The sequence below is a fragment of the Meleagris gallopavo genome, chromosome 20 (genome assembly GCF_905368555.1).
Source record: "Meleagris gallopavo chromosome 20, MGAL_WU_HG_1.1, whole genome shotgun sequence".
In the NCBI taxonomy this organism is placed as follows: domain Eukaryota; kingdom Metazoa; phylum Chordata; class Aves; order Galliformes; family Phasianidae; genus Meleagris; species Meleagris gallopavo.
The window spans coordinates 4,502,603-4,522,642 of record NC_139423.1 but is presented as its reverse complement, the minus strand read 5'-3'; the positions used below and the strand labels follow the sequence as shown (position 1 = coordinate 4,522,642).

General features: G+C 50.8%; 2 protein-coding genes across 2 annotated transcripts; both read right to left on the bottom strand.

The window, feature by feature from the left end:
- Positions 1-2,134: 2,134 nt before the first annotated feature.
- WBP2 (WW domain binding protein 2) lies at positions 2,135-9,354 on the bottom strand. Its single transcript, XM_010721373.4, has 8 exons — positions 9,198-9,354; positions 7,610-7,718; positions 6,931-7,066; positions 5,280-5,372; positions 4,845-4,958; positions 4,494-4,616; positions 3,916-3,992; positions 2,135-3,716 (listed from the first exon to the last, which is right to left on the bottom strand). Exons 1-8 carry the CDS (start codon positions 9,254-9,256, stop codon positions 3,663-3,665), a joined length of 765 nt encoding a protein of 254 aa, XP_010719675.1. The 5' UTR covers positions 9,257-9,354; the 3' UTR covers positions 2,135-3,662.
- Positions 9,355-11,131: 1,777 nt separating this feature from the next.
- TRIM47 (tripartite motif containing 47) lies at positions 11,132-19,727 on the bottom strand. Its single transcript, XM_010721447.4, has 6 exons — positions 18,848-19,727; positions 17,245-17,340; positions 16,903-17,133; positions 16,209-16,404; positions 15,610-15,684; positions 11,132-14,484 (listed from the first exon to the last, which is right to left on the bottom strand). The coding sequence occupies exons 1-6, from the start codon at positions 19,667-19,669 to the stop codon at positions 13,859-13,861; spliced, it is 2,046 nt and encodes a 681-aa protein (XP_010719749.2). The 5' UTR covers positions 19,670-19,727; the 3' UTR covers positions 11,132-13,858.
- Positions 19,728-20,040: the final 313 nt, after the last annotated feature.

Below are 20,040 nucleotides of genomic sequence, written 5' to 3'. Positions count from 1 at the left end.
ATGAGAGCCTGGCACAAAGGGACCCGCGAGCACAAAGCACTGCTGATCTTCATACCTCTCCACCTGATAATCCTGGAGCCACCACCTGTCCTTATCTGAAGCAGAGCGGGCAAATGGTCAAAAACTGATTTCAACACATCCCTCCCCAACTTCTTTTAAACCCCGACTCCGATGACTGCGCAAACCCTGTGGTTTGGCAAGCCACACTGCAAATGGGCAATAAGGGGAGTGGGAATGGGGTGGAAGGAGGTTTCACAATGAGGGCAGTGTGGGCCCAGCCCCCCCTGCAGCTTTCTGCTGCCCCAGACCCCCAGATGCTGCCTGCCCTGGGTCTGGAGAGCCGAGACCTGAGCGAGGCAAAGACAAAATGTAGATAGGCAGCATTTGCTGAGCAAGGCTCGCAGCCCAGCTTCAACAGCACAACGCAAATCAGTACCTTTTGCTCCAGGATCCACCTGTCAGCAGTCTGTCGTCCCGGGGCAGGCAGGAAGACACTGCAGTGACCGTGACAGCACGGACAGCCCTGAGTACAGTGGGTGCTGCAATACGTTTCCAGCTCAGGCTCAGGAGAGCAGCATTTCCAGCTGACTCACCCAGGGTTTGGAGATGGGTGAGTAATGGCAAGCATGACTGTGGAGAAAACCCTTGTCTAAAATTAACATCTTCACATCTTCATCTTACATGACCTGGCGTTTCAAACCAACACACAACAAATAATAAGGGAAAAGAAATAAAAAGCCAACATTTATCACTTGGTCTCACTCAGCAGAATGGTGAGGTGAGGAGGGCTTGGCCTCTTCCTTAGGCTGCAGGCATTCCTGAGCAGGTAGGCACCAGCCCTGCCCCTCAGGATAAACAGCTTCCCCAGCCCAAAGGATTTCAACAGGACTTTTAGGACCTGCCATAGGACGTCTGTGAGCAGCTCCTGCAGCAACTGCTCTTTGCACAAGATCTCAAAGAGCTTTGGAAATACCCCATTTCACCACACCCCAGAGAAGGGGGAAACAGCCCCATCTCAGAGCAGGGAAGCAGGCACCAAGAGCTGAAGTCACATCACAAAGACAGGATTGCACACACGAGTTGAAAATCTGTTTGCCAAAAGGTTTGCTGGATCCAACACTAACTGCTGCCTACGCCCTGCCTTTCTGTGCAATGGTGTAATACCATACCACAGATCTCATCGTTTTTGACCTGCTCCTTCTCCCCTTCTCACAGGCCTAGAATGGAGGAACAGCAACATCCACTAAGAGGCCATTGTAAAAGGCTCTCAGCTCGAAAGCCACTAAAATCCACGTTAAGAACAGGAATATTTCATTTCTTCCAGCCTGACTCACTCAAAATATTTTTTCTTTCTTTTTTTTAAAGGCAGCAAACACTACAGCTTCTCTGCTGACTTCACTGCTTGCCCACACCAGCAGAAGAGAGATTCAGCTTGAGTTGTCATGAAAGTAATTACAGAAAAGTTTCTTCCCAGGAGCACACTTAGTTGTGGAATGATATTAAAAGTAAAAAGAACCAAGCCAACACTCACATGTTTGTGCTGCTTGTACGAGAGCTGTACTGTACGTGGTGCTGGGCAAGAGACTCCAGAGCTTCACACAAACTGTGCTTACTTACAGACATTAATCCTAGAAGAGTGTAAATGTGAAAGAGCCATTTTAAAAGCAGGAGCCCTGCAGCTTCTTATGCTGGGTTGATGAGATACAAGAAAACCAGCACTGAAGTATCTTAATTCACAGAACAGGGATTGTTATGTTCTCACTGGGCTCTAATGTTTTCTGTCTTCACGTTTCCCTTCTCCACCCACTTCTTGCTAAAGAAATCAAGCCCGAGTTGATGGGCCAGCATAAAAATTCATTAATACAGTTATGTGGGAGGACAAACACAACGCTGAGAGCAGAACTTGGAAGGTGTCCCTTGACTACTTTCTCCAGCAACAGATTACAAGGAGCTCTTACAAAGACAACTGGTCTGGAAATAAACAAATTTGGGTAAAATGCTGAGCAGCTCCTCACCAGTTTCTAACAGGAATTGAAAAATGGGCATTTGTGAAGATTTAATACCTTATTCTCACTTCACCAAGCAAGCATCAGTCAAGAGAAATGCCCCTTCCCATACACAAACACACACAACGTTAAGTTTCGAGCTGATTTCGCTTTACTTCACAGTCTTGGCAAAACAAATCTGCATTCGGAAGTCATTTCACATTAATATATTAATCAAACATTTTCAAAATAAATATATATATATATAATATGCAAATTTAAAATAACCATTTCTTTACATCACTGCAATAGCAATTCTAGAAAAGTCAGTGCACAGACAGCAGCGATTTGATTAATCACCTAAACTCAGACAAAAAGAAAACAAGAGGTGGACCTTTTTCTCTTCAAGCAGGCTGCATGCAGCAAGTCTCAGCAGTTCCCTAGCACGTGATCTTTCTCCACACTTGCTGGGACGGATCTTCACCCTCACAAACACTGTCAGAAGTCAATAAAATCTGATTGATGCGAAGCTTTGTACAATGCAGTTTCACAGCCTGGTCACTGATCAGTGCTGCAGAGGTTCTGAGCATGACAGTCTTTGCAGATGAGATCAATGTTGTGGAAGGAAAATGCCTGAACCTTCAGTGCAAAGCGCTGACATTCAAATAAACTCACAGCTGATCCAGGAACACTAACAGCATTAAACATCCAGCTGCACAACTTACTTCACCTTTTCATACATTCTCTCAAGTGTTTCCAGGGCAGAAGCATCTATTTTCTTCCCACGAGCTACTAATTCACCAGTTAAATCACAGCAGTAAGATACTTCACTGGCCAAAGTGTAACTTGTGTTACAGGGAAAAAAAAAAGTGCATTAATGACTATAAGGATAATATTCAGGGCTTTGTGACCTCAAGCCCATACATCGGAATGGAAAAAAGAGATAAGTGAGAATGAGTGTTCCCATGTGATCTGTAACCAGTCAGATGCTGCTGATCAGCCCCACAAAGGGCAGCTTTGTTCAAAAAAGGAAGCTTGTCAGCATCATCATAGTGCACAGCAGAAAAATCTGGAGGGCTATCAGATTCGTTATGACAGTTAGAAACAACTCGGTTTTTCAAGAAAGTTTATCAGGTATCTGCATAATCTGATTGACACCTATTTTCTCTGAGATTCCAAAGGTTCCCATGAAGCCCTTTTTTAGTAACAGAGGGAAAAGTTGGGTGTGATACTACAGGTTAAGAGGGCTATCTAGAGACATCTCTGTGTCCACAGAAACCCCAAAGTAAAGACAAGACTCCCCAGGCGCCTTGTTTCCATGTTATGAGCTTGTTAATTATCACTGTGCAACAGCTGCTTACTCTAAAGAGGTATAATTTAAGTATCAGAAGAAACAGAGATAAAGGAAACTATCAGAAAGAGAACCTCAAGATCTAGTGTTGGCGTGCACAGGGAGATGGGAAAACTGTGGTAGGACTGCAAACCCTCAGAGCTCTTCGAGGTAAGCCAGGCTGCTGAGATCTCTCCCCTTGCTCTGCTCATATCTACCACTAAAGTCCAGGAAAGCTACATGCCTTGAGGTAAGGCTCTACTCCTCAGTGCTATGGACCATGCCCCAGGATTCAGCCAAAGTGGGAAGTAAGAAAGCAACGAGTTGTGGAGAAGTTCTCTGGTAGCTTATTGGTTTTTCTTGTCCTCTGGTGGGAAGTACGGAGGGGGGGGTGGCTGGTCCTGAAGTAAAGACAGTAAAAACACATCAATTTGTGGCGAAGGAAAACCAAACAAAACATGCAACAGATCAATTCAGACACACTTTGCTGTGTCACTGAGTAGAACTGCTAACGCAGCATGGCAGCCTTTGTAACTTGCACATGATTCTGATTCTCTCCCAAGTAAGAAATCCCTATGGAAACTTGATTTCAGCACATACCGTGGGCATGTAGACGTTGTGTGGGTTTACTGGGTTGTAGTAAGCACTGGCAGCAGCTTCAGCAGCCTTTGCTTCAGCTGTCACAGAAAAAACAGAAGAGACAAATTTGGTGGCACACATGGAATTTTTATAATCACAATTTCACGTCCTCTTGGCCATTAGCTGCTGTAAATAAAGCACTACCTTATCAATGCTCAAGCTACAAAACAGCTACAATGTAAACACTGTATCTGCAGATGGTGTTTGCTCTTGAGAGCACCAGGCTGGCCTTCAGACTGAGCTGGAGGTTAGAGGAGCTCCCTAACCACTCCTTCCCAAACAATTTTAACTTAATTGGAGCTTCTAAGTTGACTTCATATTCCCAAGGACATTATAGATATGAAACTTCAACAAGGGAACAAAATTCTGACTTTTCTGAGCAACAACATTGATGCTCAACATTCTCAATCTCACAAACAATAACGTGACGCCAATTTTTTGCACAGCTGTTGTCAAAAGGAACAAGAGAACGTCTGCCAACTTCTGCTGCAGGCACTACGAAGCAGTTGTGAGCTGATTCACTCAAAGATACTTCTTACCTGCAGGAGTGGAAGGCAGATCTGGACCACCAGAGGGTGGCTCCATGGGCCCAGGGTACGGCGGTGGTGGCAGATGCATGTAACCCATGTCTGCACCTCCCATAGGGGGAGCAGGATAAAACTCTGTCAGGAAAGGAGATAAGGTGATAAAGGACTTAAACCACCCTGGGTGGAGTCACAACATGCAGCCAAAAGAAGCTAAAGGTTAATATCCTTAAGCTCAGAAGCAAAAGCTGCACAAGGCATCAGATCCAACGTCAAAGATAATGTAAAAATTTTATTTCTTTCCCTTTTCAGCTGCTGTAACTCTTGTTAGCTAGAATTATCCTTGTCTGCAATTCCCAGACGTACCAGGAGGCGGTGGGTACGGATAGCCCCCATTGGCCACAGGTGGTGCAAAAGCATAGGATCCATTTGGCATGTAGGAATAGCCATAAGCTCCACTGGGGACTTCACCTCTGGAGGCTGGAGAAGGAAAGATAAGTTCACTTCAACAAAACACCAAACATAAGCCAAGACCTACAACAAACTTAAAGAGTCCTTATCTGAAAACCAAAGAAAACAAAACAAACAAACAAAAAAAGCAAGTTCCAATGCCAGCAAACCCACTGCTTGCTGGACATGGAAAAGGTGCTGTTTTAAGGCAAGTCAGTTCCAGATACTGCCTGAAATTCATGTAGACTGGAATCCAAACTGTCCCAGCTTCAAACTGCCCTTGCTGTAAGATTAAGGCAAAGCCTCCTGAAACCACAAAGCCAAACAGCAGAGAGCATTAAGCTCCCCTACCTTGGGATGCCACCTGCAGCATACGCTGCCCAAACTCGATAGCACCCCCAGCTGTAAAGGTCATCTTGAAGGTGGCAGATCCTTCCCAACCGCCTGCAGGGAGAGAAGACAGAAATGACAAATAAAGAGAAGCCATTTTGGAGCTGTTTAACTTCTGTGCTTCAGCTACAGAGGCCCTGTCTATAATTCTTTAAAGAGCTTATCCCAAATATCCAAGAAAAACCTGCAGAGAAAGCAGCAGAATTACCTTTAGCATCAGAAAATTTCACATTGGACAACATTTTCTGATCAAGAGATACCTGAATAATAGGACCATCAATAAGGGAGACATTCAAAAGCTTGCTAAAGTTGTGCCTGCTATCACACAGGCTGCCAATAGCCCAAGCTATCAGGAGTGCTGGATTTACTCTAGCCTTGTACATGATTAGTGCAGAAGACAGGGATTCTGTTAATCCCATTTGCTAAAAGGTTTTTGCAACTACACCTAACTGTCTGCTGCAAATTAGTTTGGGAGTCTGAGTGCCCAGTGAAGCAAAGAGCTTAATGAAAAAAACAACCACCACATAAATCCATTCGAGTTCATAGAAAATATGTCAAGTCAGGATAATAATAAAAAAAATAAATTAGCCACATCTCTTATTGCAGGCTAAAAAAGAAAAACATGCATAGCCCAGAGTGCCAACAATGCATCAAAGCAGTAGCTGTGTCAGTACTGGAACGGGGACATGTAGATAAAAGAGCCTTTTGAGCTAAGCCAGACTCCTCTGGCTATTGGAGCAACATCCTCATTAACCAAGCCAGCCTCTGGGGGGAACTCGCAGAGATTTTGCTAAAGCATTTTGCCTTTCACACAGTTTGCAGCGTTTGTCCTTATTGCTCAGCTCTCCTCTCACGCTGGATGCTCTTGTTTCGCTCCCATACAGAAGCTACAAGGCTGATTTCAGGGTAATAGGCTGAAGTCCTCTGAACATTGCACTGTATTGCAGTGCCACAACTAAGGGAATAAATCAGGCTCTGGATGAAATAAGTGCCTTTGTAAAAAGTAGAAGCATAGAACAGTGAAAAAAGTATCTTTTACTTGAAAAAAAAAAAAAAGTTTACCACAACCTTCTCATTAAACTTATTATGAAGCTGTCCTCAAAGATTCCCTAAGCTCAAGGTAGTCCATTATTTTCCAAACAATACAGCAATGCCTTTCCTAAACTGCACAAGAAACAGATGTCAGAGATTTGAACCTCAAAATCCACACAGAACCAAAACAGACCACGAGTGTTTGGCACAGAAGGATCTGGATGCATCATTAAGAGAAAAGCTCAATGACCAAGGCCAAGCAATGCCCTCAGTGCTGCTGCCACAGCCTGCTCCCTGCACTGATGTTTACTCAGTGAGATCACTTGGCTGACTGAACTCAGAATTTCATACAGAGGGCAGGAATGAGATCAGTTACACAGCTAATCTGTTCACTGTAACTGTACAGAGCAGACAGGGGGAATATTTTTAGCTGCTGGATTCAAAGAGAAAAACACATTTTAGCAGTACTGCAAGAACCCATGCATTCACTATCCACTTTACATCACACAGAATTATTACTTTACTATGAACTATGCAAGTTCTGCATCTTAGTTCAGCTTTGTATCAGTGCCATACATACCTCCTGCCTCTGCTTTCACTGTACCCTTGATATAATTTGCTCCAAAGACAGGCTGCTTAATCTCACAGTCTTTCAACAAATAAAAGGCCATCCCAAAAGACTGCAGAGCATCCCTCCCCTTCGATACAAAGATAACCTGAAAAGAAAACATTACAAAGGATGTTTAAAATAAACAGGAAACACTGCCCCAGTTTATTATCTGCAGAGACTTCCGGTGAACTGAAACTGCCTCTCACACTTGAAGATCCTTGAAACTTCTGCAAGCCCCAGGCTTCTCAGAACTGTCACAAGGGTAAAGTGATGCCTCAAGGCAATAAAGCCTTCCAGGAAGATTACATTTGCTAATAGTCCCCCAGTTCCTAGAGAACTCGCAGCTCCACACAGCTGTGATTCAGTACCTGAACTGTTCCATTCAGCATTTCCAGACCACCACTTATGTTCAATCTTGAAGATGCCTGGTGGACTAAACAGCTGCCTAGGTAAGAACTAATGAGATTTATTATCTTTTGACAAATAGATAGACTATGTAATGAAGCCATAGAGCTCTCCACAAGGACAGGAGAGGCCATAATTCAAGGAGCAGTACATTATCCAGACTTTCATGCACTGGAGAGTGGATGTGTAGAAGCATAGAACCACGAAGAGCTCTCATCTCCTTCCAATGCCTTCTACTACTTACCCGGTAGGGAGTCAAGAAAACACTCCCTTTCTTGGTCCCTTTGAAAGCCTCCGGCATCGGTTCGATATCACTGAAGGTCATTTCTACATGATCATAGGTCATCAGAACGCTGCAAATGAGACGAGAAAATGCTCAATGTTACAGCTTAGGGCAAAAGTGAAACATACAGAGTTTACTCACCCACCAAAACTGGCTTAACCTCAGGCCAGTATTCAGCAGATCACTCTGCCTTGCACTCTTGCATTTTTTATTTTGCTGCTTGCATCAACTTCAGTAGTACTGACTGCTTGTTCTCAGCCTAGAGTTCTTTCTTCAGTGTGCTGACACAGCTACTGTTGTTTGCACAGCCTGGCAGTGAATCCAGTCAATTAAACTCAACAAGTTCTGAATATGTTTTTTACATTATGCTGAATTTCTGCTGGATCATTTCCCTAAATTGGTTCACCACAAGCAACACGACAGAAAAAGGGCTGCTGTAGCAGGAACCCCTCAGGCTGGGTTATGCAATGAGGCTACCAAAGGTCACAAGAACGCACCTCAGTCACTAAAATGTGATCTGGATCCCTTCTCTCATCACTTGACTTCTATAACCTGAGTCCCTGCACTGACTCCTAAAAACTCAGTTAGAAACCATCCTGATTAAGACCAATGCAATATATTAGTGGTATTGTCTTAACACGACAGCATCCACGTCAGGTACACCAATCCCTAACCGTGGAGGGGCACAGCACATTCATGCCTATTACCATCCCCAGTTATTCATTTGCCTCTCTCTTCTGCCAGGAAGCACTTGGCCCTGCAGCAAAGCTACAGAAGGGCACAGAGGCTCTGCTCGCCCTGAATCAAGCAACACAAGCAGCCTGGGCTGCAGCAGCTTGCCTGTCTGCTCACACAGCAGCAATCCCTGATCCAAGGGGATGACAGCTGGGAGCAGCACCGCACCGAGCAAATGCAAGTGCTGGTTTCACTAAACACAAGTTTAAGCCACCAACTGGAGTTGATTCCATTTCACAATGATTCCCAACCCAAACAGAAGCCGGACACACAACTCCTACACCCAATCTCCACCAGCCTCGAGGAAAGAAGCCCTTTTGTCCCCAAGGCAGGTGACCACCACGTCAGGAGCAAGGCATGCAGCAAGGCACACTGCCAGACAGACAGCCAACACAGCCCACTGCCAGGAAGGCAGAGGCAGCGCTGTTTGCTTGCTGTTCCCACGGCCGTGGCCCAGCGCCTTTTTCCAGCACCGCTGCCATTTGCTGAACACACAGCAGGGCTGAGCTCTTGCCACCCTGTGACCCAAACGGGGCTGAAGGCCAACCGTTCCTGGCACAGAACCCAGCGGGGCACCTGGCTGGGACCTGAGCCCCACCTGGGAGCGAGGAGGGAGAGCCAAGCAGGGCCTATGGGGACGGCGCGCGCCGGCACACCAAGGGTTAACCCCCCAACATGGCGGGGGGGGCGAGGAGCCCCGCAGATCACGTGACCAGCCGAGGGGAGCCAGGAGAAGGCCGCTTCTCTGCATTCTTCGACGGAAAGGGTCTTGGAGAACGAGAGAGAAGAGGAGCACGGCCCCTCGCCGCCTCACCTCTCGCTGTTGTTAACGATGACGCCGCCGCCTTCCGAGTGGTTCCTGTTCAGCGCCATGGCCGCCACCGCCCCCTCACAGCGCCGGACCCGCTCTGTGCCTGCGCGGAGGAGGGGCGGACGGGGCGGGCCGCTGCGCGCGGTGCACGCTGGGAATTGCAGTCCCGGGGCTGGTGTCCCGGGGCATGCTGGGAGTTGTAGTCCTCTCGCTCAGCAGCCATCTGAGGGAGTTCTTTGAGGGATGTTCTCTGCCCAGAGTCGTGTCTCACTGCTTCACTCAGCCTCGTCTGCCATCCCTGAGGAACAGTGCCGCCTCCTCCGCAATTAATATCACTATTAATTCACTGAGCTAAAGCCAGCTGCAGAGATTGTACTAACTTTTCTACATGTAACCCAAAGTTCCAGTCTCCTTTTTGGGAGAACCCATTTACTGACCCATCAATCACCCAATTATGCAGCCCTCTGACCATATATAATAAAATGATTTCAGTTATTTGCAGCCTGCGTGACTTGGCAGTGCTTCCCCCAGCTTCCTATTTTAGGTGGCACCACTGTGCTCACAAAGAAAGCACGAGGAGTTTGCCCCGTGCCCTGACTGCATTCCAATTCCTTTTATTTCCCCTTCCAAGACGTTATATTTTGCTGCAGTTTGCACGTTTTCAGCGCTCAGAATAAAAATCCCATGAATCTGGTGGTACTACACATCAACTGAGGCTCAATCCCTTTAACAGCAAAGGTTCTCCCTCGGTTTCCAGGCTTTTTAAATTCATGCTCAATGCCCATTTAGTGCCCCAGACACCTAAGCCCAATATTGGGTGTGCCCTGTGCTGTGTGTTCCTACAATTACCCCTCTGAGGGTTAAACTGGAGGGACTAAAAAGTCACCCAATAGACAAGACAGAAATCTGTCTCCTTGTGTGGGTGAGAGGAAATCTTGGAACAGGAAAATATCTGTGGTGTTGGCAGAGCTACAGTTTGGGTATAACCCACTGCCTCCAACTGGAGTTGACTCCTAAAACAATAATAATACTTGCATAATTTCATTCAAACTACCGCAAAATTAAATGTTTTGAAGGACTCCTTGTATCAGTGAGCAGCATAATGCATGAATATGTATTAAGAGCTGATATTAGCCTAAATTACATCTTTTTATACAGATTTGAGCTTTCCCTGCAGGGTTTGCAGCCCAGCCCCACCTTAGTGCCTGCAAATCCCCAGGGGCAATGGGGAAACAGAAAAGCTCCATAATGGAAACCAGATTTAAATAAACTCAGTGACATAATGTGTGCAGTTCTTGGCAAGAAAAGCACAAGTTTGTGTTTCATATCCGCTTTTTTAATAAGTTGTAAGTTTCCCTTTTAAGAAATGCTCGTAACAAAAAGCCCCGATTCCTCTCCTATTAAAGTCAGTAGCACACATCCACACAGCTTCCCCTAATGCTCCCAGCCACTTCTCATGAGCTAACAGTGCCTGATAATGCTCTTCTCATAGCTCCAGCTGACATCTGGTGTTAAGAAACTCCGTCTTCATGTTAAGAAGTGCTGGCGTGCATGGGAAGCTCCAGCACTCCTTGTTTTTTGGAAATGTATACAGATTAAAACGCAAAGGAAAAAACGTCTCATCTGTTCAACTTTGCTCTTTCCAAGTCAAGGACAGAAGAAGAAGAGAGACAGAGAGAGCTGAGACAATTCATTGTTTGGAACTGCCCAGCACTGTCAATATTGCTGTTGGATTCCAGGATTCTTCCGCTTCTTTTGTAGTCGAGCAATAGAAAAAATAGAAAAAATGTGTGCTTGGCACAAACCCTGCAGGCACGCTTGGAAAATAAAACCTCTGTTATTTTTTGCCGGATGCACAGGACACAGAAAAAAAAACAAGCAAAGGATAATGGGACAACTGCAGTGGTTTGGTATTTAAAGAAATGACAACCCACAGCTATGTTTGTGTAACATTTAATGGCAAATCAGATTCTCTATCACAGAATCACGGAATGGCCCAGGCTGGAAGGGACCTCAAGGATCATAAATCTCCAACCCCCCTGCCACAGGTAGGGCCACCAACCTCCCCAGTTAATACCAGACCAGGCTGCCCAAGGCCCCATCCAACCTGGCCTTGAACACTTCTTCACACACTGTAAGAGATTCTACAGTAACTGTATTTTTAAAAGATCTAATTAAAAAGAGGAACACTCTGTGACAGCAAAAAAAAAAACTCGAAAGAGCACAGAGAGGCCATTTAAATTGCAAAGTGTTGCCTATCTAAACTCACCACGCACGGTGCTCACAGCAAAAAAAATCAGAGATCCAGGGCTGGCATAATGTACGTTTCCTAATCATTCCAGTTTACACTCCAAATTATTGGTAACACAAAGCAAACGCTGATCCAACACCTGGGGGTGGGAACCCCCGTCTTACATCATCAGAGTTTGCTTTATGCCCTAAACCACCAGGATTTCTAGCACTTCCAGCCTGGATGTGAAGCAGCAGGAAGGAGAGGGTTTGTAACACATCTATAGGAGCCCTCCAAACCCCTCTGTGAGCTGCACACCAACACCCAGCTACGGGGCAGGAGCAATGGAGCGATGCCCTCGCTGTGGGAAGCAGCAGAAGCAGAGCCCAGGCTCCCAGTGCTGCTCCTCTGGGGCTGCAGGGATGGAAAAGGAATAGCACTGGATTCCAAGGAACCAGCTGAAAGCTGCAAGGAGAGGAATCTCACAGCTTTGGTTTGGGCAACGCAGAGAAGGGAGGGATCATGGCTGGAGCACACTGTTCCCCCCGGGAGAACCCATCCACCCACAGCCAAACAAAACGGGGCAAAGGACCAGATCCACTCTATTTACTCTGGCAAAACTCCTTGCAGCAAAAGGTAGGGCTTTCGCTTGAATAAATGACATCTGGGGCTCAGACACAGCCCGCGTGCCAGATCTCTTCTCACAGACGTGCAGTGCAGATCAGGGTTACCTTCCTCTTCCTCCCAGCACATTGCTGCTGCACGTCTCCAGACTTCTCATCCAGCAAGGCACTGCTGACCCCTCTGCTAAGCAAGCAGCCCCGATGCTCGCAGCGTGTCACCGCTACCGCCTCGTGCAGGGCATTTCGCAGGAGGCTGGCCGAGTGAATCAAAGCATTTCCGAGGTAGGAGCTCAGGACACAGGGAGTGAATTGCCATCTGGGCAGCATTCCTGAAGGCCACGGTGTTTCCATCCAGAGATGTAGCACTGGAAGTCCTACTCTCCTTTCCCAGTGCTTCAGAAGGAGCAGAGGAGGAGTAGGAGCGGTTTCAGGCACACCCCAGTGCCATGCTAACATTCCTGCCCTGCCCTGTGGCTGGATTGCTGCATTCAGATCCTTCAGCCCCATTTGAGGGCTGAAAGCAGTGGCTGTTTGCTGGGGACTGGCACCTCTGTGTGCAAAGGACACCCACTCACCAGCAACAGGAGCCATTGGAGCCACGGTGTTTATGTAAACGTGGCTATAACTCTAAACCTCCTGGCTTTATGCCTGCCTGTTTTTCACATTCGTTTTTTTTTTTTCCCTTGGCTCCCTTTGAATATATCACTATGATTTCCAGCTTATCCTTTGGGGAATACATATATATATATTTTGTATATTTAGCATAACGGGCCATTTTTCCACCCCTGTTGACCGTTGGTGCGTCATCACTGACTCATTCACGCCAGCAAAGAATCCGGCCCCATATATTTTTATTACCCAGCATTACAATTCTGTAAAGTGAGCTTCGGGAGGTAGGTAGCAAACTAACCCCAGGAAAAATAAACTCAGAGGAAGGCAGGGAGGGCTGAGACAGGAGCTGCACTGTGCTACCTCTGCAACATCAGAGGCAGTGATGATGGGGCAGTGCTGGAAAAGCTCCTGTAGGACACATGAATGGGCACTGTGCCTGAAGCCTCCACCTCTCCCAGATGGGACGCTGGCTTGAGAGCAGTTGTTGTTAATCGTTACTTGTTCCTGGTGTCTTAAGGGATTTAATTATTGGCTTTTATCAATGTGCCTAAGAAACACTGTTTACCCCGGGCTGTACTCATAGCAGCTCTTGGTTGTTTGAAAGGCTCTCTAAGCTATGGGTTGCATTTACAGCTCAGATGTGCTCCGGGTGCTTGAAGAACTGGGAGATTATCGGCATCAAAATCCCCTAAAATAGCAGGGTCATCAAAAACATGAAGTGAAATTTGACAAAAAGGCTTCCGTCAGCAATTCCCATAGAATGTGTCTACTATGAGCACATCCAGAACTGCTCTGTGATCCGAGCAATGCTGGCATTTCCCAGCAAGTCCCTTCCTTCTCCCAGCAGAGACGTTTGGATGCAGAACAGCCCAGAGCTCCAGCACACGTAGGAAGAACCACGGCTTTTCCACAGCGTGCCAAACACGAGGGATGCAGAGATCCTCACTTCTTCTTTGTGGCACTGGTGGGCATCGAGACGCTTTGGATGTGGGTCAGTGTTGGGACGTGGGTTGGCAGTGGGACTCCAGCTGACAGTCAGTCAGGATGATGCTTGGTGGTCTTGAAGACCTCTTTCAACCCAGATGATTCCATGCTGCAGTTCTGGAAGGTGCTTCGCCAAGTGTGGCTGCCCCGATGAACGGAAAGAAGCCATGATGTGTGCTGCATGGAGGGCTCCTCTGGGCCTTCTCCTTGGGCAGTTACCTGCGCTTCAGCACCGAAACACAATCCTTCTTCAGCGGCCCGATCTGCAGGTGGGCATCGACGCTCTCCAGGAAGAAGGCGGGTTTCAGCTTGAAGGAGAATAGAGCTGCAAACTGCTGGTTGATTTTGTGCTGGAAAGAGTCCAACTGGGCCTTCCCAAAGGAGCCGGCCTTGAGCTGCTTCAGGCACGTCATCTTGGAGTCCTTGACTCCATAGAAGGTCAAAGCCTTCTCCGAATACTCCAAGAAGACTCCGATGGTGTGGAAAAATGGCTGCTGGATGACAGACTCTAAGCCACCAAACCAAGCGGCGTAGTTCTGCCCGTTCCACTGCAGGCAGCAGGACCACGTGTTGCGGCCCAGGCGGCTGTGGTCATAGGAGTCCTGTGGGTTGAAGACCTCAGCGATGACGCCGATGCTGACCCAGCCATCGATGAGCTCCACCTCCCAGTAGTAGTTGCCCCGGTTCATGAGGTTCACCCCCAGCACTTGCTCGCAGTTGATGAAACGGGTCGGGCTCTCTGGGTAGGGGATGGGGCAGAGCACCCGCTTGGCTCCCTTGGTGCCAAAGAGCTGGATGAACTTGTCGGCCGTATCGCTGTCCAGGTCGATGATGAAGGCAACTGCATGGGGCAGAGAGGAGACGGGAGGATGAGGAGAGAGGAAATTCCCCCAGACCTCCCTGCTCCAGCACTCAGCAATTCCCGTGCTCTTTTTTGACTGCCATCGGCTCTGTTCCTGCAGCATCCTTAAGCCATCACCCTGTCCTCCTCCTTTTAAATCACGGAATTGCAGAATCACAGAATGGCTCAGGTTGGAGGGGACCCTAGAAGTCATCTGGTTCATCCAGTTCCACCTCTTGCTGTGGGCTGGGTGCCCCTCAGCTCGGGCTGCCCAGGGCCCATCCACTGCCTCAGGGATGGCAGCACCCTCAAGGGATGGGGCACCACAGCTCTGCACAGTGCCATGGCCTCACTGCCCTCTGAGTAAAGAATTTCTTGCTAACATCGAACCCAAATCTTTTCCCTTTTAGATTGAAGCCACTCCTCATTGTCCTTTTGCTATTAGATGGTGTAAAAATCCCATGGCTGATTTCAGCTGTTGACGATAAAGGTACTCAAAGCTGTGGTGTTCCCATACACAGATAAAAAGATGTCACTGGACAGAGGAGAGAGCAGGCGGGCTGCTCAGCCGTGCTATCAGACATCACAGAACCCACCTGACAGAGCAGCAGCAGGAATATTCCGTATGAAAGCAGGCTGTGGGCAACCAGAGAGCCCAAGAACACAGGAGAGCTTTGCCTCCCTTCTTTGCTAGCCCCAGGGAGCCTCTCTCCCACCTCTTGCCTCATTTTAGACCTTCCTCTTCTTCTCCCCTTCCCTACCACCACAGTGTTCCCTGCGCAGGCCCCAGATTCCCCCTCTGCATCACGCAATTGATGCTGACCAGTGTCTGACCCAAAGCAGATGCACCAACCCTGATCTAATTTAACACAGGATCCAATTTGCTGGAAGGCAGCAGAAATTATATGGTGTGCTCACAGCCCCATGGCAGCTGCTCTGGCAGAACCACAGGCTGGGGAAAAAAAAAAAAATCACCTAAATAGATTATGGCCGTTGTCAGGAAAGCGAGGAGACTTCCTCGTTAGCTGAGCAATATTTCCTCTGGCAGGCAGCAGTGGGGCCAGGGCCTGTGGGATGGAGGATGGACCATAGCAACAACTGTCAAAGCAAAACCCCATCGCTTACATTTCAGGAAGTAATCACGGCTCTCCAGGCAGGCGGGATTGTTCGACTTGTCTGGAAATTGAGACTTGGTCATCGCTGGGGAAAAAAAAACAGAGACAGAAAGGTTCGTCACAGCAAAACTGCTGCCATCAACTGGGGTGCTCCTGAAGCATCACCACTGCGGCCCCATTGGCATCCAGGAAAATGATGGACAGGAGGGAGCTCAGCTTAAAAGAGAGCACAAGAGGGAGCATCCCACACCTCCAGCTGCTGTGGTTTCTAACCCTGCAGCTCAGGGAGCCCACAGCCTGCCCAGTGAAGGGGGCTGTCTGTCCTGGGAAGGAACAGTCCCCTTTCACAGCACTTTGGCCACTTGCCCCCTCCCACAGGACCGTGCATAGCTCTCAGGCTGTTTGTTGCCTCTCAAGCCTTTGGTCTCCGTGGAAAAATTCATAAAACCTCAAGGAGGAGGCGTTAGCCCAGACAGGGATTGTGCAACTGTGCCCGGGAGAGGGGCCAGCGCCTCCAGGAGCCCCAAAGCTCACAGGCATCTCCCAGCCCCATCAGGAGGATGCACCCTTGGGTTCCCCACATGGGCATGAGGCCAGGTGGGCACAGACCTTCCTCCGTCTTCGGGAAGCTCATCCCATCAACTTCTTTCCCCTGCAAACAGTCCCACTGGCTTTTGCAGGCAGCTGACAGTGCATCCTTGACAGCGCAGACGGCTTGGGAGCACTTGGTGAAGTTGAGCTCGTTCTGGAAGCTCGGAGCCGGAGAGAGGTTGTCTTCCATGGCTATTTTTAAGGCTTGAAACTCCTGAGCCAAAAAGACAAAGTTTCAGGAGGTTTCAAACAAGCCGAAGCTGCCTCTTGTTCCGCAACCCCACCCGGCCCTGGAGGATTTGGGAACTGGCAGCTCGCAGGACTTGGCCCCGAAGCAACCTTGCAGAAGGGAGGAGGGCAGCCACGTGTCCCTGGCTCCTTCTCCTCGCTCTCTTTCAAACCCAGGCTCAGGCCATGCCCATCTGAAGAGCAGCATCTCCTCCTCAAAACATCAAGGAACACTGCATGGGGCAGTGGGGCACCCCATCCCCAAGCCTAGGCACTGAGCGTGGGCTGCAGTCCTAGCTGCAGTGGAGGTGTGAGTGATGGAGGACAAAGCTCTGGCAGCCCAGCCCAGCAATGGGAGACAAGAGGATGCTGCAAACAGGAGGGAAATCCCACAGCCTCACAGCCCCCCAGTTCTGTGTGACAGGGGACCAAACCCAACAGACATCACCCGCTCCTCCTCCTTGCCTCTGTGCCCACCACGCACCTGAAGGAAGTAGATGGTGTCGGTGCTGGGGACGTTCTCCAGGTTCTGCTTGCCCTGGGCCAACTTGGCTCGCCTCTCCTCCTTCCAGCGGAGGTCAGCCTCGGCCTCCCCCAGCATGGAGCGCTCGCTGTCCTCAATGAAGGCGGCCACCTCCTTCTGGAAGGTGGCCAGCAGCTCGGAGGCTTCTGCAAAGAGTTTCTCCACCCGCTCCTTCTCCTTGCTGGCAACACCCTGAGTGCGAGGAGAGATGGGTCAGCACCACTGCAAGCAAGGGAGGGGGCACCCAGGGCCCTCCCAGCTCCCAGCAGTGCCCCATTAATGGAGCAGGGCTGTCCCAGGCACCTTAATGAGCTCCACCATCTTCCTGGTCTGTGCGATGGTGACGGCCAGCTCCTCCAGCTCATTGTCCACACTGCTGAGGAATTTGGCTTGCTGGGCCTGCAGGCACAAAGGATGAGCACTGAGCTCCACATCCATTGAAGCAGAGCACAATGATAAACCCAGCCCAGCTGCAGTCCCCACCTCCCCCCAACCATGATTTTGTTATTGGATATGTAGGAATCACAAGTTACTTTCCCTATTTCCTCCTTGTGCAACCCTCTGCGCTCACACAACCTGCAAACATTCCTTCTTCTGCATGCTCAGCAAGGTGCTCAAGGCTGGAAAAAGCTAAGTGAGACCAGTGCAGGAACTCAGCACTGCATTCCTGGGACATTTCTTGTAAGAGCACAGTGAAACAGCTCAGGAGCACGAGGTGCTGCTGGGCTGCAAAGGAAGCACCGTCCCAGCACAGCGCTTCCTGATGGCTATTGTTAGCCCCAGCCTGCTGCCCACCATGGGGACAGGCCCCTTGGGAGCCTTTTGGGAGCCAGGGGAGCATCACGTGTGTTACTGGGTTGATATCCTCCAGTACTCAGGCTGGGGAGGTGGGAGAGGAGCTTTCCCAGTCCCTCCTTCCCACCCTGCAGACAGCAGTGACACTGATCAATGCCTGTTGAGGAGAAACAGCTTTTTATTTCAAGGGTCCTATGACTAATAGAAGGATTTCCCCATGGCCCCAAGTGCCCATAAAGGAGGAGCAGCCAGCCATGCATGCTGGGTGTCTGCATGACCCTCTGGGAAGGGAGTCACCACCGAGATCCCCGATGGCCCCACACTGAGACAGGGATGCCCCCATGCTGCCAACCTGGCAGCTCCATCTCCCCGCACTCAGAACCACGAGGAGGTTCGTGGGTGCGAACTTGGGAGGTGACTCAGCCACATCTGGGAATGGGAGTGACGGAAAAAATCCCTGCTGCCAAAAGGAGCAACACAAAGGGCTCATGGAGCGGGAGAGGCGGGCGGGCAGCGAGCCAGGGCGAGGAGAAAAACCGCCTTGATGGAGCTGTGGGAACCAGACGGGAAAGGCAGGCACCCTGTGGGGGTGGCTGGGGGGTGGGGGACCCTTGATGGCTGCACCTCTAAACCCATGGAGAGGGCAGGACTGAGTGTAGTGCCCCAGCGACGGGGTGGGGAGTCCCACTGCTGCAACACCCCATGCAAGCAGCCCACCTGCTGGGATGAGGTCCCATGTGAGGATGGGGTGCAGCATCCACCCCATCCAGGGCATCCCGTCTATCCGTGTGCCAGGACGAGACCCCACATGGGGAGATGCGTGCAGCCCTCGCCCCAATAACAGCACTCTGCTTTATTCCCCGCTATGCAGCCACCATGGTGCAGCACCTGGGCGTGGGGGGGTCCCAGGCGTCCTCACTCCCAGCTCCAAACCCATAGGGACTGCAAGGTCGGTCCATCCTCCCTATTCCCCTTCCCCACCGCATGCACGGGGTACCGTGCCACCCCTGTGACGGGCTGAGCTCCTCAGGGACACGGTCAGGGTTCCCATGCAGAACCACGATTACACCCCTCGACCCTCTCTGCCGCCCACCGTTTGCCCCCCACGCACCTCCTTGTGCTCCCGCTCCTTCTCGAGGGACACCACGTCGTGGCCGCGGTGCTCGTGGGCGCGGCAGCGGGCGCACACGCAGGTCTGCTCCGCCCGGCAGAAGCCGTCGAGGGGCTGCAGGTGCCGCGGGCACAGCCCCTCTTCCAAGCGCCGCAACGGGGCTACGAGGCGGTGCGAGCGGAAGGCGGGGGAGCGGCGGTGGGGCTCCAGGTGGGCCCCGCAGAAGGACGCCAGGCACACCAGGCACGAGCGGGCAGCCGCCGCCCGACCCCCCTCGGGGCACACGTCGCACAGCACCTCCGCAGCCCCCTCCTGCAGCTCCGCTTCTCCCTCCGGTTGCTCTTCAGCTCCCGGAGCCATCCCGGAGGGCGAGGACCCGGCTCCGACGGGTCCCGTTCCGCTGAACTCGGCGCTACCCGGGGAGTTTCCAGGCCCGGACTGAGGGGATGGAATAGCCGGGGGGGTCCGCGCGCCGTCGGGGGACGTCCCGGCCCCGGCGGCCCCCAGCAGCGGCAGCACCTCGCACAGGGCGCGGTTCTTGCTGAGCCGCAGAGCCGCCGGGAAGGGCTCCTGGCAGAGCGGGCAGCGTGCCGCCCCGCCCGCCGCCCCGTCGGGGGGGCCCGTCCTCCCGCGGAGCTTCCCCAGGCAGCCTTGGCAGAAGTTATGGCCGCACGGCACCGTCACCGGGTCCTTCAACAGATCCAGGCAGATGGGACAACCGAAAGGACCGTCGGGCAAACCCGGCACGGCCAACGCCAACCGCAGAGCCGCGGCGGTGGCGGCGGAAGGGACCGGCGGGGCTCTCCCGGTCGCACCCTCCATCCCTGCGCGCCCCGACCGAGAGGCCCCACCGGCGGGATGGGGCGGTCGGACACCGCGCCCCGCCCGCTCGCTCCGCCCTCTGCCGCCTTGGGGGGGGCTCGGGGCCGCCTGCCACCCTCGTGGGGATCCGGAAGCCGGACGGAGGGGTCTGCGCTCTCCACGTGCGAGGGGCGCCCCGTGTCTGTGTCACCCGCGGCCCAAAAGCGCCCCGTACATCCACCCCATCCATCCTTGGGATGAACCCATCTGTCCACCAAAAAGGAGCTTTCTCCTTCTAAGCTTTTTTTTCCCCAAAGGGAACAAGCGGACCTGATTCTCCCTCCTGAACAACGCCAGCACCTTTGAGCCCAGTGCCCAATTTCACCCCCTTA

Bases quoted from the DNA above. Each gene is read 5' to 3' on its own strand.
- WBP2 (XM_010721373.4), bottom strand. From the start codon at position 9,256: ATGGCGCTGAACAGGAACCACTCGGAAGGCGGCGGCGTCATCGTTAAC. The intron at 7,067-7,609 runs GTAAGTAGTAGA...TTTTCTTTTCAG, and splicing joins TTTTCTTGACTCCCTACCGG to GTTATCTTTGTATCGAAGGG. The intron at 5,373-6,930 runs GTATGTATGGCA...CTCTCCCTGCAG, and splicing joins AGTGAAAGCAGAGGCAGGAG to GCGGTTGGGAAGGATCTGCC.
- TRIM47 (XM_010721447.4), bottom strand. From the start codon at position 19,669: ATGGAGGGTGCGACCGGGAGAGCCCCGCCGGTCCCTTCCGCCGCCACC. The intron at 17,341-18,847 runs GTGCGTGGGGGG...TTGTGCCTGCAG, and splicing joins AGGAGCGGGAGCACAAGGAG to GCCCAGCAAGCCAAATTCCT. The intron at 15,685-16,208 runs GTCTGTGCCCAC...TTTTTTCCCCAG, and splicing joins CTTCCCGAAGACGGAGGAAG to CGATGACCAAGTCTCAATTT.